At 37.4% G+C, this 21899-nt stretch overlaps 1 protein-coding gene across 1 annotated transcript; it reads right to left on the reverse strand.

Annotated features, from left to right (window-relative positions):
• Positions 1 to 8540: 8540 nt before the first annotated feature.
• LOC140238280 (dihydrofolate reductase-like) lies at positions 8541 to 12206 on the reverse strand. The gene is made up of 5 exons (XM_072318216.1): positions 12087 to 12206; positions 11351 to 11506; positions 10416 to 10542; positions 9379 to 9491; positions 8541 to 8628 (listed from the first exon to the last, which is right to left on the reverse strand). The coding sequence occupies exons 1-5, from the start codon at positions 12194 to 12196 to the stop codon at positions 8541 to 8543; spliced, it is 594 nt and encodes a 197-aa protein (XP_072174317.1). The 5' UTR covers positions 12197 to 12206.
• Between the last annotated feature and the right edge of the window lie 9693 nt (positions 12207 to 21899).

The following is a 21899-nucleotide window of genomic DNA, read 5'->3' on the forward strand; positions in this document are numbered from 1 at the left end:
TAATTATGTGACACGTATTTGAAAATGGCGCGCACGTTTTCAAAGAGCACCGACTTCCGGACCCCCGACTTCTACAAGAGCGAGGGAGGTCGGTCAAAGAGATTACACCGCGTACCGAGGTCGGGGTGTCATAGAGAGATGATGGCATCTGTCATGGATGATGCAGTTCCACGGCACTGAGACGCAGTACATGTAAGCCTATACGACCCATATTATATTACACTAAGTAAACCCAAATATAACATTTGGATTGGGTGAAAGTAGCATTATCAGTGGAATATATCATTTGAAGTTTGAGGAAAATCGGACAGTCGATTTAAGAGTACTGTTGTGAATTTTTAAAGGTTCAATGCAGTTACTGCTGGAGGAGACTTCTACAGTTCATGATGTCATTGTGGACAATATCAAGAAAAATTCATGGAGAATTCCACAAAATGTAAATTTTCATGGAAAGCACGCATTCTATCGACATGATATTGACACAATGTAATGTTATTCCCTCTGCTTTCTGAAAGAGCAAGCAAAGTGCTTTTTCATGATGCTAGAAAAGTGAAAATATGTTGAAATTAATCTTTGTTTCCTATATAATTATAATTATTATCTTTCATCCTCTCTCTCTCTCTTTGATATCCATTTCAGTCATGCATACACAATCCATTTGAATGTGCAAATGTACGAAACAAATAAACACAACACAAACATCTAATGTCAAAGAATAGTGGTCAACTTACTATGGTGAGAAAGAAACCTTGTGTAAAAATTTACTCGAGATTATAGGTTCTCGCGTATGAGTACATGAGTACTGTAGGGTATACAATGTACTATAAAGTAGGCCTTTGCGTATTTGGATGAACGTGAAATTCAATTGACTTTTCACCTGTCTTATAATACTGTGATAGTTTGGCTTATGTATCAGCTATGAAGAAAAGTCTTATTGATCTTCTTTGCGCCTATAAATGCGTGCATTGTCCTAAGCCATTATACCAAGTTCAGCACCATCGGTCTTGAATTCAGTGTGTATAAGTTGCAAAATATCGCCACCTTTTTCTGGTTGATCATATTACATGATGAATAGGAGGAGTGCAAGAGACGTTTTAAAAGTCATGCATGCTGGTCGCATATACAGTAAAAATCAGCAACTGAGCGGGGATAAAGTGCGACCATAGGCCTACGTTCATGGTTGGTTAATTTTCTAGGTTGCAAGAAATTAAGAGCACCAATAACAAATTAAATTCTGTAGAATTGTTGCATCTTTATTCTTAATTTCATTCAAGGATCAACCAAAATCTGATCTATAAAGCCCAGCGACCGGGTGCGGGTGGTGGGGGTTGTACCATGAGGTGTACACGTAAATGGGGGGGGGGGGGGGGGTAGCATCCGACACGAGGGAGCTTGATCATTTATTTAGAATTGAAATTCAACCTGATTTGGTCTACACTTTCGGTGGAATATTTGGGGAAAATCTTAAATTAAAATGTATAGAAAATATGTTGATAACTTATTCTAAGTTGTAAGAAAATTAGCCCCACCCCCTCAACCCCCCCCCCACTAAATTATGTAATTGTTGTGCGATTAATTATTTCAATGCTGATCAAATCATACAGGAAATTTCATAATTTATTATAAGCTCTGCGACAGAGCGGGGGGGGGGAGGGTGTGGTATAGGGGGAACTCCTCCCACAATTATGAGTGAGTTTTTTTTGCAATTTTTGTACTGAATTCATCGACCTGGTGCACACTTTCGGTGGAATATTTGGGAAGTTTTCAATCAAAAAAGTAAGAAGAGAAAATTTGCATGGCTAAGTTGCACGTATCTGCCACCCCTTGTTGCGGGTGTGCGTCTTCACTGGGTGGTATCACAAATACATGTACGTCTATGGAAATGGATAGCAGTCATGGGCAATCAATGGATGGAGTGCACTGACAGATATCATGATTTTGCCATAAATGTATACATCTTCTCACAATAATGGATTGGATAACAAGAAATGAAGTTTGCAAGCAGCAGGAAAAATATTTCTTTAACTGTTACACAATTATAACTTACAAATCAAATTGTATGAAAATCCAATATTCGAGTACAGTTAAACTCGCATAAGTCGATCTTCTCGGGACTGAGCAAAACACATCGACTTAGGCGATTTTCGACTTGTGCGTAAGTCGAAAAAAATCGACTTACAGTTTCACCACAGGTACATATACATGCATGTTTAATGTACATGTATGTTTTCTACTCTGGAGCCGAGAGCTGGAGCGGTGTGCCGCAGCACGGGTCGCCCAGCAGGGCCGCGGCTAACTTTGCATGGACAGTGCATTAGTATTGGCACAGGTCCGATTACTTTACACCCTTGTTAAACCTCGGGGAAGTGAATATGAACGATATTTGAGCAGTGATTGATTCCAGTTTACCATACCGTGGCTTGAAATGCGTGTAGAGGTGCAATTCCGATTTACCCGTGCCCGTAACTTTCCCCCTACTTTCCGCTTTGAAAACTCAGCAGCTTCATCCATTATACCACTCCACTGCACAGCGCTGCAAATGCCAAGCTACATGTACACTGCAAGCTCAATACTGCATGTAAATGAACGCATGTGTACTGTACGAACGCTGTACGTACGTAGCGCGACAGCTGACAGGGCTGTACCAGCGGACCTCCAAATACGAAGAGAGTTAAACAATCCCATGCGATCGCTTTGAATTTGATTTTAGATCATTTTTTTTTTTTGGCCACCTCAAACTCATCTGACAAACAAAATAATGATGAGTAATAAATAATGAACAATAAATGACAGTGATTTATTACACAATAAAATCTTATTCGACTTAGGCACAGTGAAGTCAATGGTTTTTCCGTGAAAGTGTTCTTGGAATTTCATCGACTTAGGCGAGTATTCGACTTACAAAATTCGACTTGTGAGTGAATTAATACACGTACGTCAATGGGGAAAAATCGGGACTTTTTGAAATCATCGACTTACGCGATTATTCGACATATGCGACGTCGACTTAGGCGAGTTTAACTGTATAAAGAAAATGGTAGATTTGAAAATGTCAGGAGGAGAAAGGGGTGCAGAACTGCTCTTCTCTCCCCCACCCTCCCCTCCTTCCGGACGGCAAAAAATTGTCGAGTTTGGGCAATGCTGGATCTCAATCACTCAGAGTTAGACCCTCCAACCATAAACGCCAACCAAGCGGGAGTAGAGAGGAAGGGGGGGGGGGTCAACTTGTCAAAGTACAACATTGTAAGTTATTTGTAATCATTTTTTTTTTCTTACAAAGAATAAATCAGTCTTTTGTTGCATTTGGAGTTTTGGGAAGAACCTATTTGCACTTTCTTTCTTTCTTTCTTTCTTTTTCAAGCGGTCACGAGATTCTTCCAAACCCTATAGTCCCCCGGCACAGACCTGCAAGCAGATGAATGAAGTATGAATTGCTTTCCTTCTAAAACATATTCTTTATATAAGCTGTCAAAAAAATGGACAATATCAAAAGTCGATCAAATAAATACAAACAAGTATTTGATTTTCTCTTGCTGTAGCATTAATTCCTCCTTAATTCCATTCCTGTTATAAGTATAGATACACCCAGCACCTTTTACCAATCTCCTTCCTTACACCCTTCTATCATCCCATGTTGTTCCCTAATATAAACCACAAAACACACTCCAACACGCGCAGATAGGCACTTAAATACGCACACTTTTTTTATTTGTTTTTTTTTTCGATAATCTTAATTTCATTTATCATATTCATCATATTGTACGCTATACGACAAAGCATAATCAATTAAATCACTGAAACAGAACGTATTAAATACAAAAGGATGAAATGTTACCATTTCCTCTCCTTACCTAAACAATAAAACTTAAATTGTAAAATTACAGTAAAACAATAATTTATTCTTACTCCACTCTCCTTAATTATATCCATTTATTTCCATCCCCTCCTCCTCGTCTCCGACCTAGCCTGTAATATTTCACAGCATAGACACAGACACACAGACAGACAGACATACACACACATTTACACACACAATATTTTTTTTCTGCAATCTTTATTTATTGACATTCAAATCAATACAAATATGATATTATCAGCTGGTGCACCCCACCCACACACGTTCAACACACACACACACACACACATACACACACAAGGACCCCTGTTACACGTCCACCTATACATTCACTCACGCTACGTAATCTCAGATTCCTTCCTGTTCACATTCTGAACTTGAATATTCGAATGACAAGCAACGTCATACACAAGTCATGCGCAGTTCAAACACGAAGCACAAATTATGAATGTGAGCCAAAGAGCTTATAATGGTGCTTACATTACATTATTTATACAGGTCCAACTGGAAGTCCCTTAGTTCAGTTCAGTTCAGTTCAGTTCAGTTCAGTTTTTATTTCTGCATTTCAAAATCAATACAAATCCACAAATCAACAAAATACTTACATAGTCATTTACACAGCTAATATTCGTATCGTTTGGATCTTACATACATTTTTTTTTTTTTTTTTAATTCAAGAACGAATATCATATATGAAAGGAAGCAATAGGAGATGATAAAAATGAAATGCAGGGGACCATCATCATAAGCTAAGCTTGACGAGGAAGATGGCCCCAGGTAAAGAGATACATAAGGAAAATCTTGCCACTCACTGAGTGGGGGGTAATTGTGCAAAGGGCACAACGAAGAAATACATTAAGAAAATCTTGCCACTCACTGAGTGGGAAGTAATTGTGCGAAGGGCGTGCGGTGCAGTGCGGTGTGCATTGTGTTGGGATGAATCTTGGTTTGTACGTTGAGTGTTATTTTGTGTATCAGTGTGATGAGGTGAATATTACTTCAGTTATGGCCGTGAACTCATTGTTTAGGGTGTTTGTTGATCAGGTGGTATGAATATTTATGTGTCAGAAGTATACTGGATTATGAGGGTGTTTTTTAGTTCTCGTTTGAAAATGTTCAACGACGTACGTTGTTTTAAATTATTGGGTAAAGAATTCCAAATATCTGGTCCATTGTGCTTTAAAGATTTTTGAGCTAAAATGATTCTGGGGTTTTCGAGATGGTAATCGGACGACTGACGTGTTGGATATGAATGAACGGTGAAATTTGGAGTGAAGAAGCCATCAAAAATTTTTGGAAGACAATTAAATGTATATTTATACATAAAAACAGCAGTTTGAAAGGTGTGAAGATCCTCAATTTTTAATGTTTTTAGTTGACGAAATAGGGGATAGGATGGGGATAAGTAACGGGAATTGGTAATCAAACGTACAGCACGTTTTTGGAGAGTAAGAATTGGATTAATTTTAGTTGAGCCACAGTTTCCCCAAACGATATTGCAGTATGTGATATGTGGTAAGATCAATGCATTGTATAGAATAGTCAGGGAATTTTGAGAAATGAAGTTTTTCAGTCGATATAAAATTCCTACAGTTCTTGAGACAGACGTGTGGATATTATGAATGTGATCGTTCCAAGTTAAACTCGAGTCAATTGTGATTCCTAAAAATTTAGTAGATCTTACTTCAGTTAAAGATAATCCATCAATATTGATATTATAACTGCTGTTAATGTTCTGTGAAGCAGTAGGTTTAAAACGTATAAAATTTGTTTTAGAGACATTAAGGGATAATTTATTACATATAAACCATCGGGAGACTTTGTCTATTTCCGTGTTCAGAGTATTAAACAGTGTTTCGAGGTTCTCATGGGAGTAAAAAATATTAGTATCATCCGCAAAAAGTATAAATTTAAGAGTTTTTGATGTATTTATTATATCGTTAATATATACAAGGAACAGTAGGGGGCCAAGAATTGATCCCTGGGGAACACCACATACAATATTAGAATTCGGAGATTTAGATGACTTAAATAGTACATATTGCTTTCTGTTGGATAAATAATCAATAATCCAAGAAAGTGCTAAACCACGAATACCATATCTTTTTAATTTGTAAATTAATATATCATGATCTATGGTATCAAAAGCCTTTGATAAATCCATGAAAATTCCTATAAAATGTTTTTTATTTGCAAAAGATTCAGTAATCTTATCTAACAATTGAATTATAGCTAAATCGGTGGAATGGCCCTTTCTAAATCCAAACTGATTAGGTATAAGTAGGTCATTTACATGAAGAAAAATGTACAGGCGTTTATGAATAATTTTTTCCAGAATTTTAGAAATACTAGGTAATAACGATATTGGTCTATAATTTGTTAAAAGAGAAGGGTCGTCTTTTCTTTTGAAAATTGGAACTACTTTCGCAATTTTTAATGAGTTTGGGCATATTCCAGAAGACTGTGAAAGATTGAAAATGTAAGATAAAGGTGTGGTTATTTGTTTGATGATGGTTATTTGTTTGATGATTTAGTCCAGACATAAAAAAAATGCGCCTTCTTTGTATTCGTTTAAAAAAAAAAAGATTGAAATCATTCCTCCTTAAGTCTTATGATGTAACAGAAAGAAACTAAGTTTGTATGTCTATTTTTTTAAGCATGTATGTTTTGTAACAGAAGCGGATCTAGAGGGGTGGGGGGTTGCAACCCCCCCCCCCCCCAAAAAAAAAAGGTAGTTCAGCGAATTGTGCAGAAACATCCACGACGTCTCTTCTGCCAGTCCATCATATTCGACTGAGATTTGCCAGTGAGTATCAGTGACAAGCTGTTCATAATAAAAGTATTAGGCTGACAGTGCTTATTCCAAGGTCCCCAATTCTTTGTATCTGTCTTGTCAACTGGCCTTACATTGCAGGAAAATGCAACTAAATTTTACAAATTTTCATGGGGGGTTAATTTGGCAATGACCTCGATACCAAAAATAGTGGTGTTTTAGATGCAAGAAAACGCCATTTTCACACACAGATTTTCAAAAATTCTCCCTATTCTCCCCCTCCCACACCCTCCCCCCCCCCCCCCCTTTATAAAAAGCTAGATCCGCCCCTGTGTAAGCACCAGGATGCTATTGATTCTTCCTAGGCATGTTAGGTCGCTTCTTTCGCGGCATTCCACATCACATCCCTTGCTTATTTCATTGCGAACTTGTACACTATTATACGTGCCTTCACAGAACAGAAAATATGTTCCGCTATCAGCAATTCCATATGTCACTTTCTCGGTCGCTTTCAACGCTCTACACTTCTACTATGGTAAATAGTCTCTGTGGGCTTGATCTTTATGTATCGATTGATCTAGGCTTTTTATTTTTAGTTGTCTCGTCTCTTTACTTCTATTTCTGTTTCCTCTCTCTCCCCTTTTCCCCTTCTTTTCTCATTTCCCGCACACTTGTAAGTTAAGTTATTCACCTATCTTTTTTTCCCCTGCGAGGTGCCCACATAGTACAAGCACAGTCTTTTGAGTGGGTACCTCCACTTTTTTTCGCAGAATGTATAAATATGTTTGTATGAAAAATGCCTCACTTTGTAATGACTACTGACAAATGTTATCCTTTGCTATCTACGTATCATTCCTTCAAACGCATGTCGAATTTATACTTTTGGTACATTCTGTTGAAAGAAGTGAAAATAAAATCTTTGAATTGAAAAAAAGAAGAAAAAAATCTCTTTGATGTCAGCACAGAATGTGAACGCGAGAGCATCCATGCTTTCGCCGCAGTTGTGACGCTTATGAGAACACGCTAATTTCCCCTACAGTGCAGCTGCTCTATCCATGGCATAAAGCTGAGCAACTCAGTACTTATAAAACAATTGTTTACTGTGTGTTTTACGATGTCTTGGACATGAAGAGAACGCAACAATATATTTAATTGCAATGAAACGTAGTCATTTCCTTTGCTTTTTACTGTTACATAATACATTATTGTACCCTGCGATTACATCTTCATGTAGGATGTATTTATGACGACATAGAAACCCAATAAATCATATCAAATCCTACGAAAGGAAATCAAATCAAGTCAATCACATAATCATCTTTGAATATCATTTTCGATGAGAGTATTTGTAAAGCCCTATCATTAATTTTTAACCTTTTTTAACGCATAAGGCAAACGAGCTTTCCGAATGTATAGTAAAACGGAACGTCAATTGTATAGTAAGATACAAATCTAGATAGAATGTTAACAAACAAATATGACACCATGTAGAAGTATACCATATAAAAATTGTTGTCTTGATACCACTTCCGTATCCCTCATAACTCACGATGTCGTGGCTGGTATTCGCACTGTTTCCAAACCAAATGAACACTTTTTTTAGCAGAAAATTATCCGTACTACATCCAAACTGGAACAACATTGTTATCATCGACGAATGATAGAAGACAAATCTTTTTGATCTTTCATGTCCCACACGCAAGACATCAAAAGAGATAATGACTTGTAATCACGCCTATCACATTTGTGTTGTCTATACATTACGCCTATATCATGAGATAACACCCTCTTGGTTTTTTCTTGCTGATAGTTAGGGGATAGTTATTTCCTCTTAAACACTATCCGTTGCTGACATGACTACGTCTCAATGCATTTTCCCGCTCCCACTGCTTGTTACTGTCAAACGTGTTTTCACTCGCTTTGTCTCAAATGTTCGTATATCTCGTACTTGTACTGGATCCCGTTTTCTTCCTGCACTTCAGTACTCACGGCTGGATCCCTTGGAGAGAAGGGAAAACACAACAACAACACTATAGATGTTAATTTCTTTACTACAAAATTTCTGCATTGTCATAGAGAATAGCGCAAACAATCAATATGTAAATACGACATTGTAACCATGGTTGCTGCAGAGAGCCATTGATCGAAATAATATATTTCACAAACTATCGTACGTAACGTATAAGGTTCGTCAATAAATTAACCTTGCAATCCAAATAAGCTTACTTTACATTCTTAAAACGGCGATTTGATCCATTATGCTTAAGATATAATTTTCATACATGAAGTTGTTTTTGCTCCTCAAATTCGGTTTTATTGTACACATTAAATCTTTCAGATTTAACGATTTGTAAGGTGTGTATTGGTATCTTGAACGTCAACATAATTTGCTGCACCATGATATTTCAATGATGATATCACAATGCTCATGTAGATACCGGGTTATTTTGCTAGCTCCACTCACTCATTTTGCTTATTTGTTTACGTGCCCTGGATTTGGGATAACAAATTTTGAATGAGCTTTGAGCTTCTTCTTTTTTCTTTTTTCTTTTTTCATTTTATGATGAATTTTCTTATTGTCGGGGATCTTTAGGTTATGTTTGATCTGATTTGAGACTTATCATAGCTGTATGGAAAAAAAAAGTGTTTACGAAGATAATGATACCAATGTTACCATCTAAGACATTTTACTCCTCTCCCCTTTCGAATCAAATCTTGTAAACTTGTATAACTGATTGTACGGACTTACGTAACCAGTTTGAATCTGTTCAGGTCAAACTCGGGGAAGAAGGTGTCACACTCAATCTCTTTCATCACCCTGGTGAGGTAGATCCGATGGCAGTAGGGGGACTCCATCGCATCCTGTCTCAAACAGATAAATTGAAGTCATCAGTGTAGTCTCCAGGAAACAAATGTACGCCAATTGATTATACTGTCCTCTCTCTGATCTGCAACGACCGTAATCAAAAATTGTTTTTCCGGTCTTTTAACAACATTCTTTACATTTCAAATCAAACACCTTTGAAGGTAAGCGTGTCGTATGAATTCATGGCCGGCGGAACCGGGGGCAGGGGGCTCGCCCCCAACTTATTGTGCACCATATAAAGGAATACTCTTAAGGTGTCATCACTTTTGGCCCCCCACACTTTTTTAAAAAACCCGGAAGTAAGTAAGTGCACGAAAAAGAAATAGAGATGTTGAAGACCTTTTATTTTATTCTTTTTCTTTTTGCTTTTTAGCTCATGAAACCCGGAAGTGCCCCCCCCCTCACTTTTGAAAACGCTTCGCCGGCCCTGTGTGTGTGTGTGTGTGTGTGTGTGTGTGTGTGTGTGTGTATGTGTGTTTGTGCTGGATGTCAAACAACCACTATTTGAGATTAGAAACTATACATTTGGCTTCAAACAAATACAAACTGTGATAGCTGCTTTCTAAATGGGAAAATTATGAAGAAATTAATCAGAGGAAAGTTCTTACGTGAGTGTCTTTGTATTCGTTACAGCTTGATCTTCCGAAGCACACACACAAAAAAACCCACCAACAACGGCAACAGCAAACGATTCTAGGCATAAACGTGGCGTTTGATTACTTTCAATTCCTGATGGAAGCCAGACTTTAAATAATCATGACTTCTTTACCGTTGATTACAATATTGAGTTTCATCAGATTCGTCCATTTAGCTCATACATTTTCGCCGATCCTCTTCATAGATGGTATCAGTTCAAAGCCGAAAGTTGAACATAGTTACCTGGAGTGCGTAAAGTAAAATTCATTCTATTTTGTTATTACCTTGTAAACCTGAAACCCCCCGATCACCCAGACCAGGTCAATGGAATCCGCCAAAGGAGGAGACGAGAGGAGTTTAACAGCCTCAGGCAACGACTGACAAAGATGATCAGCACCGGTTGGACATTCCCTGTTTGTATAGAGGGCGATATAGGTAGAAACCGGTGAAGCCATACAGAGCCATCTACACACGTACATTCTGTACAGACTCTCACTGATCTCGACTTCCTGTTGAGATCAGTGGTACAGATGGCTGTGGTTAAAACCAGAGTTGAACTATAGGTTTCCATTTGTATTGTAAACTCTTTGGTTGAACTACTGTAATTACATTGTACTGTATAGCTATGTAACGTTCTCCCAACTCTGGGTCAATGTAGACCTGTATTAATGTAGTGTGTCTGCATGGGTGTGTCTGGTTTCAACCATTTAACAATGACAGCTGTGTCACGGAGAAAGTGTAATTTGCTGAGTTATCAAGGAAAAGAATAATATGAATTATAATATGTTTTGCATCAGCAAAGGAAAGAGTTATGTAATGATGACATCATTTACATTTACTATAGGCCTATTGTAATTGTATACGATACCACTGTTTCGCGAGACATGTTTAATATTGATTATTCATATATATTCATTGTTTTCTCTCTTTTTTTTGGGGGGGGGGGGAGGTCAGTCAGATTTAATGAAGTTAATTTGCACCTTTTTTCTCATTTTTCGTAGACTACAGCTTGCTTCCTGTTTGTTGAATAAAATTAGTTTAAACAACGTCAGCTTAATGAAAGAAATATATTATTCAGAGGGTTGATGGTTCAGGTGCGAGTTTCTTCACTTTTTCTCCCTCTACAATTTACAGATCAGCAGTTGCAATCAATCTATTAACAAATTTAATTTGTGGAGCGAGACAAAGTGAAGAAATTCGCACCTGAATGTCAACTTACTTGAGAGATTTGCTGAGAACAACATTTGTCCTGTCCTTAAGAGGCCGGTGGGCGGCGGGTATTGAAAACCATGTTTTCCTTCCCATGATCACTGCGTTCTTCTTCCCAGTCACGGTAGACGTACTGGTCATTCTCGAGAAATACGCCATCTCTTTCCTTTCATGATTACATGATTACATGATAACAGTGAGACAGACAATCATACTCAATAAAGGCCTTGCATGCACACACTTTTTTTTTTACTGATAATTTACTCATAATTTACTGATAATTTCAGTCATAGTTTCTCTGATCTACTGCTTCTTTTTTTTTGAAAAGTACATACTATGTAGGTCCTAAATACTGGATTACTGATTTTATTATTATTATTATTATTATTATTATTATTACTATCATTATTATTAATATTATTATTATCATCATCATCATCATCATTATACGTTTTACGAAAAAACAACAAATTTAGCATGACATAAAACAATGTATTCTCTATGACACAAACAAAACAACAGTTTTTATGAAACGAAGCTGATATCGATACTGTTGTCATCATGACAACTCTTCAATGTGCGATGTTAATCCCCCGCCACCCCTCCCCCCCCCCCCCGCACATCATCCCATTCCTCTTCATATAATATTGTAGCATCTCTTACACTCTTCAGCACAACAATAATTATTGTATTAGTTTTGCCCAATATCAAAGCCTATAGCTCCCCGACATGAAAATAAAACCTACCTCAGGTTCCATGGCAAGTCACCGTTGAGACCGATGCCCAGTTTCCCATTGCAGGTGCAAGCAGCTGCAATGAGGGAGAGGGGCTTCCCGACTGCTGCTTCAGCAGCCATGATGCATCGATGAATGTGACCGCTCTATGTAGAATACTAGTACACCCTTCTATATAGTACGTAGTACCCACCGCAATGAATCTATGAAGTCGAATCTCGGGGCACATCATTCATATTCAATGGCACATGAACGTGAACACTATCCTTCATAATTAAAACGCATGCCGCCCCGCACGCTTCGCCCCTCCGTCTTTTCACCGTAATAAATAAGGCACAGGCACATGTGGGTGCCCTAGAAGTTTGACGACGTACTAGGATTTTTTATTTATTATTATTTTTTTTTTTTTTTTGCAGTGTAATTGTACAGTTTGTTGCTCCGCCACACTACTTCACGTGCATGACAATCAGTCCAAAGATCATCCTACATGTACACACACAGTCACACAGACACAGGCACGGACAGACATGCCATAATAAATTTTCAACCCTTTCCATCTGCATGATTAAAAAACAAACAAAAAAACTACAACACAATATAGCAGGGCCTAACATCAAGGATATCAAGACAATTAATTGTTATTTTAGATTCTATTTTATTACAAAACAAAGAGGAAACCGGAAGAACACATAGAATCAAAGTAATGAAATAAACACAAAGACACTTTGTTTATTGAAGGCCCCCCCCCAAAAAAAAAAAACAAACAAACCCAAAACCAAACAAACAAACAAACAAACAAACAAACAAACAAACCAAACTTGATTGTACATAGAAAAAAGGCGACGTCATTTGACTTCCAGAATTTAAGTCATACTCACTCGACTTGTCCTGATTATTATTCATTTAAAGTAAATAAAGATTAGGCATACTGGTGTTTTTTAAGGGTTATGAAACACATTCAAATTTGTTTCAGCAACTTGTAACACATCACGTTCAACTTCAGTGAACATAATGTACATGGATGTATAATGCCTTTGGTCTAAAACAATATTTCACTGCCTTAGCATAGAATGAACTATTCTATCTGTATCGAACTGTCTATCTATGCCTAAAGAATAACTGTGTACACCCCTCACCAGGGGCGGATCCAGGAATTCCGTAAAAAGGGGGCGCCTTTACAAAATTAAAGGGGGCGCACGTACTCCCCCCCCCCCCATTTTTTCTTTTTATTTCTTTTGTTTTAACACACAAAAAAAAAATAACGGGGGCGCGCCCGGTGCGCTCCCCCCTGGATCCGCCACTGCTCATACTTCAATCAGGAAGGTTTCTCACCTCCCTGCTTCAATCAAGTTACAGGAGCTATGGGCAACATCCGATGGTTTATGAGTCTTTCATAATCGGTTCCACGTACGGTAACTTCAATTATGCACAAACGACAAGTTTGAACAACTTTTGACTGCCGTCCTGTTACGGCCATTGTTGTCTTCTTTTTGTCGGGAAACAGGATGTTAAATCAAACCTTCAGCAGCTCCACCACGGAACATGACCTTTACTAGCCTGTAATGATTTGTTCGCTCATCATCTACGTACATGCATGTGGTAATGCACACTGTATGACATGACTGCAATGTCCTTATTAAAGGACAAGTCCACCTTCATAAACATTTGGATTAAGTGAATACAGAATTATTAGTAAAACACATCAGTGAAAGTTTGGGGAAAATCGGACAATCCGCTCAAAAGTTATGAATTTTTAAAGTATCTGCACAGTCACTCCTGGATGAGAAGACAACTACAGTGTATGATGCCACATGCGTAGAACGTTTAAGGAAAATATAAAGAGATTTTCACAAACTTTAGTTTCCGACAAAAGTGCACATTTCCTCGACCTGTCACCCACGTAATGTTAAGGGTAATATTATTCCCCCTAACTGCTGAAAGAGGCAAGTCAAGTGTTCTTTTATTATGCGAGAAAAGTGAGAATAAAATATGTTGAATTTTCTTTATATTTTCTTAATATTGTTGTACACGACATCACAAGCTGTAGTAGTCTTCTCATCCAGCAGTGACTGAGCAGAAACTTCAAAAATTCTTGAATGGATGAAGAACTTTTGAATGGATTGTCCGATTTTCATCAAACTCTCACTTATGTGTTCTACTAATGTCGCAATGTTGATGCTTTCACTCAATCCACATTTCTCTTTGGGTTTTGGTTTCTTCTAACGACACAACAGACAGAACACCAGGGCCGAAGTACTGGCGATGATGGAGAGCTCTGGCCATGATCTTCCCTTTCCGCCGGAGGTCATTCCGGATGCCTCTGCAGAACAAAACCAACAATGTTTATTCAGAAGTCACGAAATGTTTAAGATATCCTTTAAAGGCGACATCTTTTTTTATTCTTGCACTGTCTCATCAAAATCAAAAATATAAAATTGTTAATTAATTTTCATCCTAAACCTCCTATGAAAAACACAAGTATTCATAGATGCGTGTAGCTGTGTTGACAATTATCTTTTTTTTTATTATTAGCCAGTCATGAATATCTCTAATATTTGTCATTATCGTCATAATCCAAATCAGACTTTATGCTTTGAAGATCTGTTGTTGCGCACACAACACTGAATCATGAAGCATGTCAATCTACACTGTAGACTATCATGTCCCCTTTCCGCCCCCTTTTTTGTAATGATTGTGCTTCTTGATTCTGATTATTTGAAAGTTGAGTACCCATGAGGTGTTTGATCATTTTCTAGTTACTTTCTTTTCATAAAAGAAAGATTAAAGGCTTGTTTTAAGACAATATGGCGTATATTTTAATCGATGGTGCAATGGCATAGAGGAAACATGCTGACTTACGTAGACACAGTTGTCCCTGCTGTAAATAGCCCTTGCAACATACCCGGATGTGACGGTAGGTCGTTCTTTGTTCCAGCCGATAAGTCAGACGATATACGTCTCTACAATTAAAAAAAAAAAAATAATAATAATAATAAAAGTACGGGAAATGTTTTGTCTCAGAAACCATCGTGAATTTCATGATGCGAAACGTTTGAGGAAGCTTCAAAATTGGGATTGATATTACGATGGAATTTGCGGGACACAGATGAAGAAAGAACACGCCTCTCAGTCATGTCTGTGTTTCATGCGTCGTATATTAAAGATGATTATACAATTAACCAGCGAATATTACATAGGAATATTGATCAATTTTCACGATATGATTTTAGCGTGACTGCTAATTTTAGATGCATGATAAGAAAATATTGGGCATAATACTAAAACAAACGCTACTCTTTCACACTCATAGGGGCTTCTGCTGATGAATGTGGTTTTTATTTAGAAGTGCAGTCCTCATCTTGCGTTAAAATATGTTAAGACAGATGTTTTATAGAAATGGCAAGACAAATGGTGATGATAAAAGACATGAGAATTAGGGAAATTGTGTTTGTGTGCGTTAGCATAAACCTTGGGTGATAGATTTTGTTTCTCTCCTGACAGAAAATATGATGAATTTAGATACGCGCATACACCACTATACTCACCTTTTACGTGTGCATTTAAACCATGACATAAATTTGACACATGGAACGAAGTAGATTTCCGTGTACAGTTTGTTCTGCGTTGTGGTGACGTTTGTTGTGAAGCTGGGTTACCATGGTGACGAGTTGTTAACAGGCGAGGCGGAGAAGTTAGAGCGGAGATTGAGAAATAAAACGAATACGAATTCATAGACAGAAAGCTGATATTATTGAACGCTGCACAACTAACCTCGGTAAAAATACACGATGAAAAGTATGCACAACATAAGGCAATGAAATTGAATGTGAGAGGATGGAAGAAGAAATGGATTTGTCACGAAGTGTGGAAATCAACGATGGAGATGAAAGGCGCAAGACAACCGAATAAGCTAAACGGAATAATAACAATTCAGCATAATCGTTACAAATACGGAGCATTCGGAATAATGTATCTTACATCTCTGATGCTTTTCTTTTGTGAGTTGTGCTCACGAACGATATGGTGATATAATGATTGCAATAAGGAGGTTCTATAGACTTTATCAGTGATGATGATGATGATACTGCCAACATATAATGATGACCAAGAAAGTAATAATTAGCAACTGAAACATGATCTCGGCAATAACTGACAGCAATCACATCTGCATGAGAGAGAAAGGGAGAGGGGAGGGGGAGGAAAAGGGAGTTTGACTGCAGGCAATTTAAGCAGGGACGTGGCGAGAGATCTTTCCACGTTCCTGATTTAAGCTATCACCTTCGCTAAAATGAAGAGCATGAAGTTGACATTGACATCAACGGTAAACTATAAGTCATGCAGTGCGACTTGAAAACAGTAGTTTCGGTATGAGGACCACTGAAATGCGATCTACACAATGTAGGCGTACCTTTATATGAAAGGGACGGGTTCCTTGATAGATCAATTCCTCCTCTTCTTTTTTAATGTCCAATAATTCTATATAATCCAATGTTTGTTACTATATATAATGCCACTTACCTTTGTCATTTTGCGGACCTCTGGACGGTCATAACAGGCATTTGAAGGCAGGAATATCATCTCAGCTTAATATACCATTTTTTAAATATACTTCATCTAATCTCAACAACCAAATTTCATAGTCATGATGTATGATACCCGATTTAGGAAAAGGTTGATGAATATGGTTTTCTCTCATATTGTGAGTGGGAAAAGGTAGTAGCATACTTATAAAATCATTTGTATAATCGTGTACAGCTATATAGGCAATTTACCTTTCTATTCTCCGACAGACATGGGGACCCGATTGGTTGAGCGACTTTGCAATGACGTCGTCATAATCGGCATAGCTGCTAGAGTCAGACCGTGCATCGTCGGAGTCAAAGTCGATCACGCTCAAGCCGAGAATGGCGGGAACCATGAGTAAACAGACGACAGCTATACATAACCGGAGTGGGCAGATTCCTTCCGACATACTCGCAGAACACACAGGCAGTGGCATCCTTTAAATAGCGAACAAAATTAATGTTCTTTCAATTACCTTCAAGACGTCAGATTGTGCAGAATTTAGTTAGACGTGGGGATCTTTAATGATATTGCAGGGGCCGGTAACAATCTAGAAAATGTTTAACTCCATAACTGTATAACATGTTTTAAATTTTTCAGGACGAAATTGACGTAAAGGTTAAATTGTTCTTGTCAAGTTGAGTTCTAATACAGATTGATATTTTGTCAGGGAAAAGTTGAAGCGAAAGTTGAAGCGAAAAGAATAGGAGCGGGTGGCCTCTTTCTGACAACTACTTCTCGAAGTTGACGTTGAACATGCCACGACCGATGTTCGAACACTTCGTCTACGCCTTTGTTGCCTGGATTCTCCCGCCGGATCAGGCTGATTTTAGAAGTAATGCCCACCGCGGGTTTCCCCCAAGAGTTTCCGAAATCAATCAACTCCATCAGTGTGACCTTTCGAGCGAGCTCGTGTACGCCCAAAACTGCCCCAACCGAGCTGGCACGATCTATCAGGCTGTGCTCGACTCCCACTCCGAGACTTTGAAGATGCAAAGCCTCATCCTGCAATTTTGTTGTAAGAAATCTTGAACAAAATTTCGCCTAGTGTTGTTGGAGACATTTTACCCCCTCCCCCTTTTTGTACAATATGACAATTCTTTGTCTTAGAAAGTTATTCAAACTTCTTGGCGTTTCCGACCCTTTAGGAGACATAAATAACAGAAAGAAAATCCGAGAGTTGCGAGGTTGCAGACTTTGTAAACACTATGTGTTACGAATCTTCAGTTCAAAGTACAGTAGGTAACCGCTTTTCCTTTGACTTTTCACATACAGTCTACTTGAGAAATAATGGAATTTGTAAGACTATGATTCATACTCATATCAGTATTAAGGATTTGTTTAATCTATATGGAAAGGAACCCACAGATAACCTTTCCCCTTTGCAAATTGTTGTTGTTGTTGTTGCTTTTTTGCATATCCTTTCGTTTAATGAAATTAATCCCCACTTCTAAAATATGGATTATGAGACCTGCCACAATGGGAATTTACCACGAGTTTTCATGGAACACAAAGGCTACTAGTATTTACACGCAATTTATGTATATATATTTTTTTTATATTTCATTTCACCTATAATAAGACATTCCTCATCCTTCATACATCGTCATCCGCCCACTTCCAGAAGCACAGATTCGGAAAATGACGTCATCACCTAGACTTCAATTTTACCTCACGAATTATTTAGTCACTTCAGACGTAGGGGAGGTCGAAGAGAACAATGACCTCCCTCATCTCTTCACATAGGACATAGATCTGCACAGACATAATAAACAAAAAGAGGGAGGTAGAATCAGAAATGACGGAAGAGGTATGACTAGATAGAACATTGCATTATACATCACTGCGCACAGAGAGAAAATGATATGATGGGGGCATGGTGACGGAATTTTAAGCTTAACGGATGGGCAACAACTGGCAGCATTATTTTTAATCAAACCAAACGAAAAAACTCTTTGAAAATCAAATTGTCATCACTACTCTAATCATCAACTTTTTGACCAAGCTAAGGAGTCAGCGTTGGGCAACACTTCTTCGCAGAAGGATGATACTTATACTGGAAGATATAAAGTCACTGTCATCCTTGTTTTCCTTTTCAGTAAAGGTCTGCTCGTCCCCCCCCCCCCCCTCTTTTTCTACATTATTCATATTGCACGATACCCGTGGCGCATTTTTTCTTATTCTTTATTTGAATTTCGTTCAATTTCATATCACAAAATTCATTTCCACAGAAACAAAAATAAAACATTATGCAAAGACAAAGACAAACAATCACATACTGATTGCTCTCCCCCCCCCCCAACACACACACTTTTTTTTAATGTTATATTCTTTGAGTTTCATTCAATATCAAATCCATATTAACAATGAAATTAATCTTACCAACAATCTTACCACACACACACACACACACACACACACATACACGAATACACAACATTAAACAGCCCCTGAAACATATGACATCATCTGGGCCGCATTCTGACATCATTTTGAGAAGGACCCATTTACACTGCCTCAATATGCACCCCTCTTTATTGTGATTCCTAGGAATGAAGCTCGATTGTTTTCATCACGAGCAATATGTTTATGCAATGACTTGAGGTTCAGATGTATTGGGTAACAGGCCGTTTCAATTTTCACATTTCAATTTCACAATTTTCACACATACCAAACATGCACACACACACACACACACGTAAAAACTAGAGAAAACAAGAGTACATTTGGATCCTGTCTTTGTATTTTGTAACCTGTTCTGTTATTTATACTTTACACACAAATTTGCATACTTTTGTTGCACATTGCACATTGACAGATAACTAAATGTTAACAAAACACAGAGTCCATCAAACTTGTTTTGCGGATGAGGGCTACTTATTTTACTTATCACTTATCTTTTGACTGGTCATAAATAATGAAATAAAAAAAAGCATGTTATTCACAATGATTACTAACATGACTAACTTTTCAAAAGAAGCTGATACACAACATTACGAACATTGACATAGAATTTACTTTGCATTACGTACATACATTGTTATATTAGCTATATTGCTTGTATACATGATGAATGATTGTTCTTTAAATGCTTGGGGTCTTATTCAGCAGTCTTATTACCATGCAAACGTTGCTACAAGTTATGTGTTGAGAGGTAGAGAAATGTTCAGAAATGAGGTTTTACATTCTCCTCTTTCTCTCAAGTTCCTCTGAACTTTCCTAAAGTTGCATAATTAATCTGCAAGTTTGTTTCATCTCATTTCCAGAATGCACGAATAAAACAATTCACTCCACTTTTGTAGCTGGACTTATTTTACATGTGAATCTGGACTAATGCAAAAATGTACTAATCCCTCACATAACTGCTACATGAAAAACCAGGATTCAATTTTCTGTGGAAATGCAGCCAAACCTGGATGGCACAAACACCATGTTTAACACTGTTGCAAGTGTTCCTTTACCATATGAAAACCATGGTGTATTCAGCTATGGAACTGCACACTCAATATCGAGGAAAATTGATAGGTGGTCTAATCTTTTTTTCTGTCCCTGCAACTTGGCTAATTCTGAATAGTTAGCTTCTTGATAAATGCTACTAAATTGCCCTGTTGAGACTTAGATATCTTAGCACAGCAAACAATGCTCTGTGTCAGTCTCCTGAGTTTGCAAAAAAGAATTGCCTTCCATTATCCTCCAAACTCTCCTGGCAGATCATTGTACAGCATACTAAAGCATCAAGCCTACATGTACAGCATAATACATAAGTCTTGAAATTGACATAGATGGTTGGATGATGATAAATATGACAACCTTACTGGCTAATGACCTGGTGGTGGAGGAAAAAATCCCAACAAATGAAAAAAAAAAAAAACCCTGAATAATCCACTTTTTAACAAACCAATGTACTCAGCTTCCAAAATATACAGGTAAAACTTAGTGACTATAAATAAGTGATGTAAAAAAGAACAAACATTTACAAATTGTAAAGAAATATTGTTATCAACATGGAACCACAGCAATTTAAATAAGAATTTACCTCAAAGGGAAAAAAAGGCATTAGGAATGGAAGTAATGAAACATAAATAATATAGACAACAAAGCTTTCAATGTTGTGACCATTTGAATTGAATGTTATCAATTTGTCTCATGCTTGGAAGCTATCTATGCTTTCTTTGTCATGTACCTTGGACAATGTGTACATGGGTATAGTGTAATGGGGTTTTCTGTGACAATTGATACTCAAGGCACACACATAGTGTCAAAAAATCTTGCAGACACGGGATAAAAGCTTCTGCAACAATGTTACTATCACATCATTTGCATAACACATCTTATTAGGGTGTTCTTTTTTTCAAATATAATGTCATGAAGTTCACATTTTCTTAAAAGAAGCATTTTGTCCATTACTTTGCTCTAGGTGTATTATTGACATAATTCAAAAACAAAAATCTCAAGGACAGACAAACTACACAGTGAAAAAGTCTTTGAAAGACCAATGAGGCCCCATATATGACATCCAGATACAAACAGTCATGACATTCTTGTTAATCTCTTCATACTTACTAATCTGTCCCTTCAGTATCACCATTTCAGTAAAAATCAATGATAAAGTTACCAGTCCTGTCTTCAGGAAATTTTACACAAAGGCGGTGATCATTCAAAACAATAAAAAAAAAAATGTCATTGTAAATATGCAGATGGAAGGGAACACACAACCATCATTTAACAACTTTACAGAATGCAGTAGACACCATAGATTACTTATATACTAGGATACTTTCCCGCTGGACATAATGTCTTTTGATTCAGATCAAATCAAATGTGTCCTGCAAGCAACAAATCACCATGGACATTTGTACAAAGCGCTAAAAAACAAAATGTGGCTGAATGTGCATATATATGCGCACTGATTTTTGGGAAGTATGCTTGTGACTGTACACATTTTTGCACATACCTTGCTATCATGATAAAAAGAAATTGACACGAGACATATGCACACAGTGTACATGCTTTCTATCTCTTTGTCTTTCTTTCTTTCTGTCGGTCCGTCTGTCTCTCTTTATGGCACACGGACAAAACAAACATTATGAAGTAAAATGTACAGGATACAAAACACAAATAGAGCTTCAAAATCTTGTCTCTGGTATTTGTACATACCTCAAAGAGTATCATATTCAAATACATGTAATTCATGGCATGAAGGTACATCACACATGACAAAAAAAAAAAGGAAGAAGAAAAGAAAAGAGTAATGTGAGTGCA

This window comes from Diadema setosum, chromosome 14, assembly GCF_964275005.1.
Source record: "Diadema setosum chromosome 14, eeDiaSeto1, whole genome shotgun sequence".
Classification (NCBI taxonomy): Eukaryota; Metazoa; Echinodermata; class Echinoidea; order Diadematoida; family Diadematidae; genus Diadema; species Diadema setosum.

Bases quoted from the DNA above. Each gene is read 5' to 3' on its own strand.
- LOC140238280 (XM_072318216.1), bottom strand. From the start codon at position 12,196: ATGGCTGCTGAAGCAGCAGTCGGGAAGCCCCTCTCCCTCATTGCAGCT. The intron at 11,507-12,086 runs GTAGGTTTTATT...TAATCATGAAAG, and splicing joins GACTTGCCATGGAACCTGAG to GAAAGAGATGGCGTATTTCT. The intron at 9,492-10,415 runs GTAATAACAAAA...TGTTTGAGACAG, and splicing joins GGGGGTTTCAGGTTTACAAG to GATGCGATGGAGTCCCCCTA.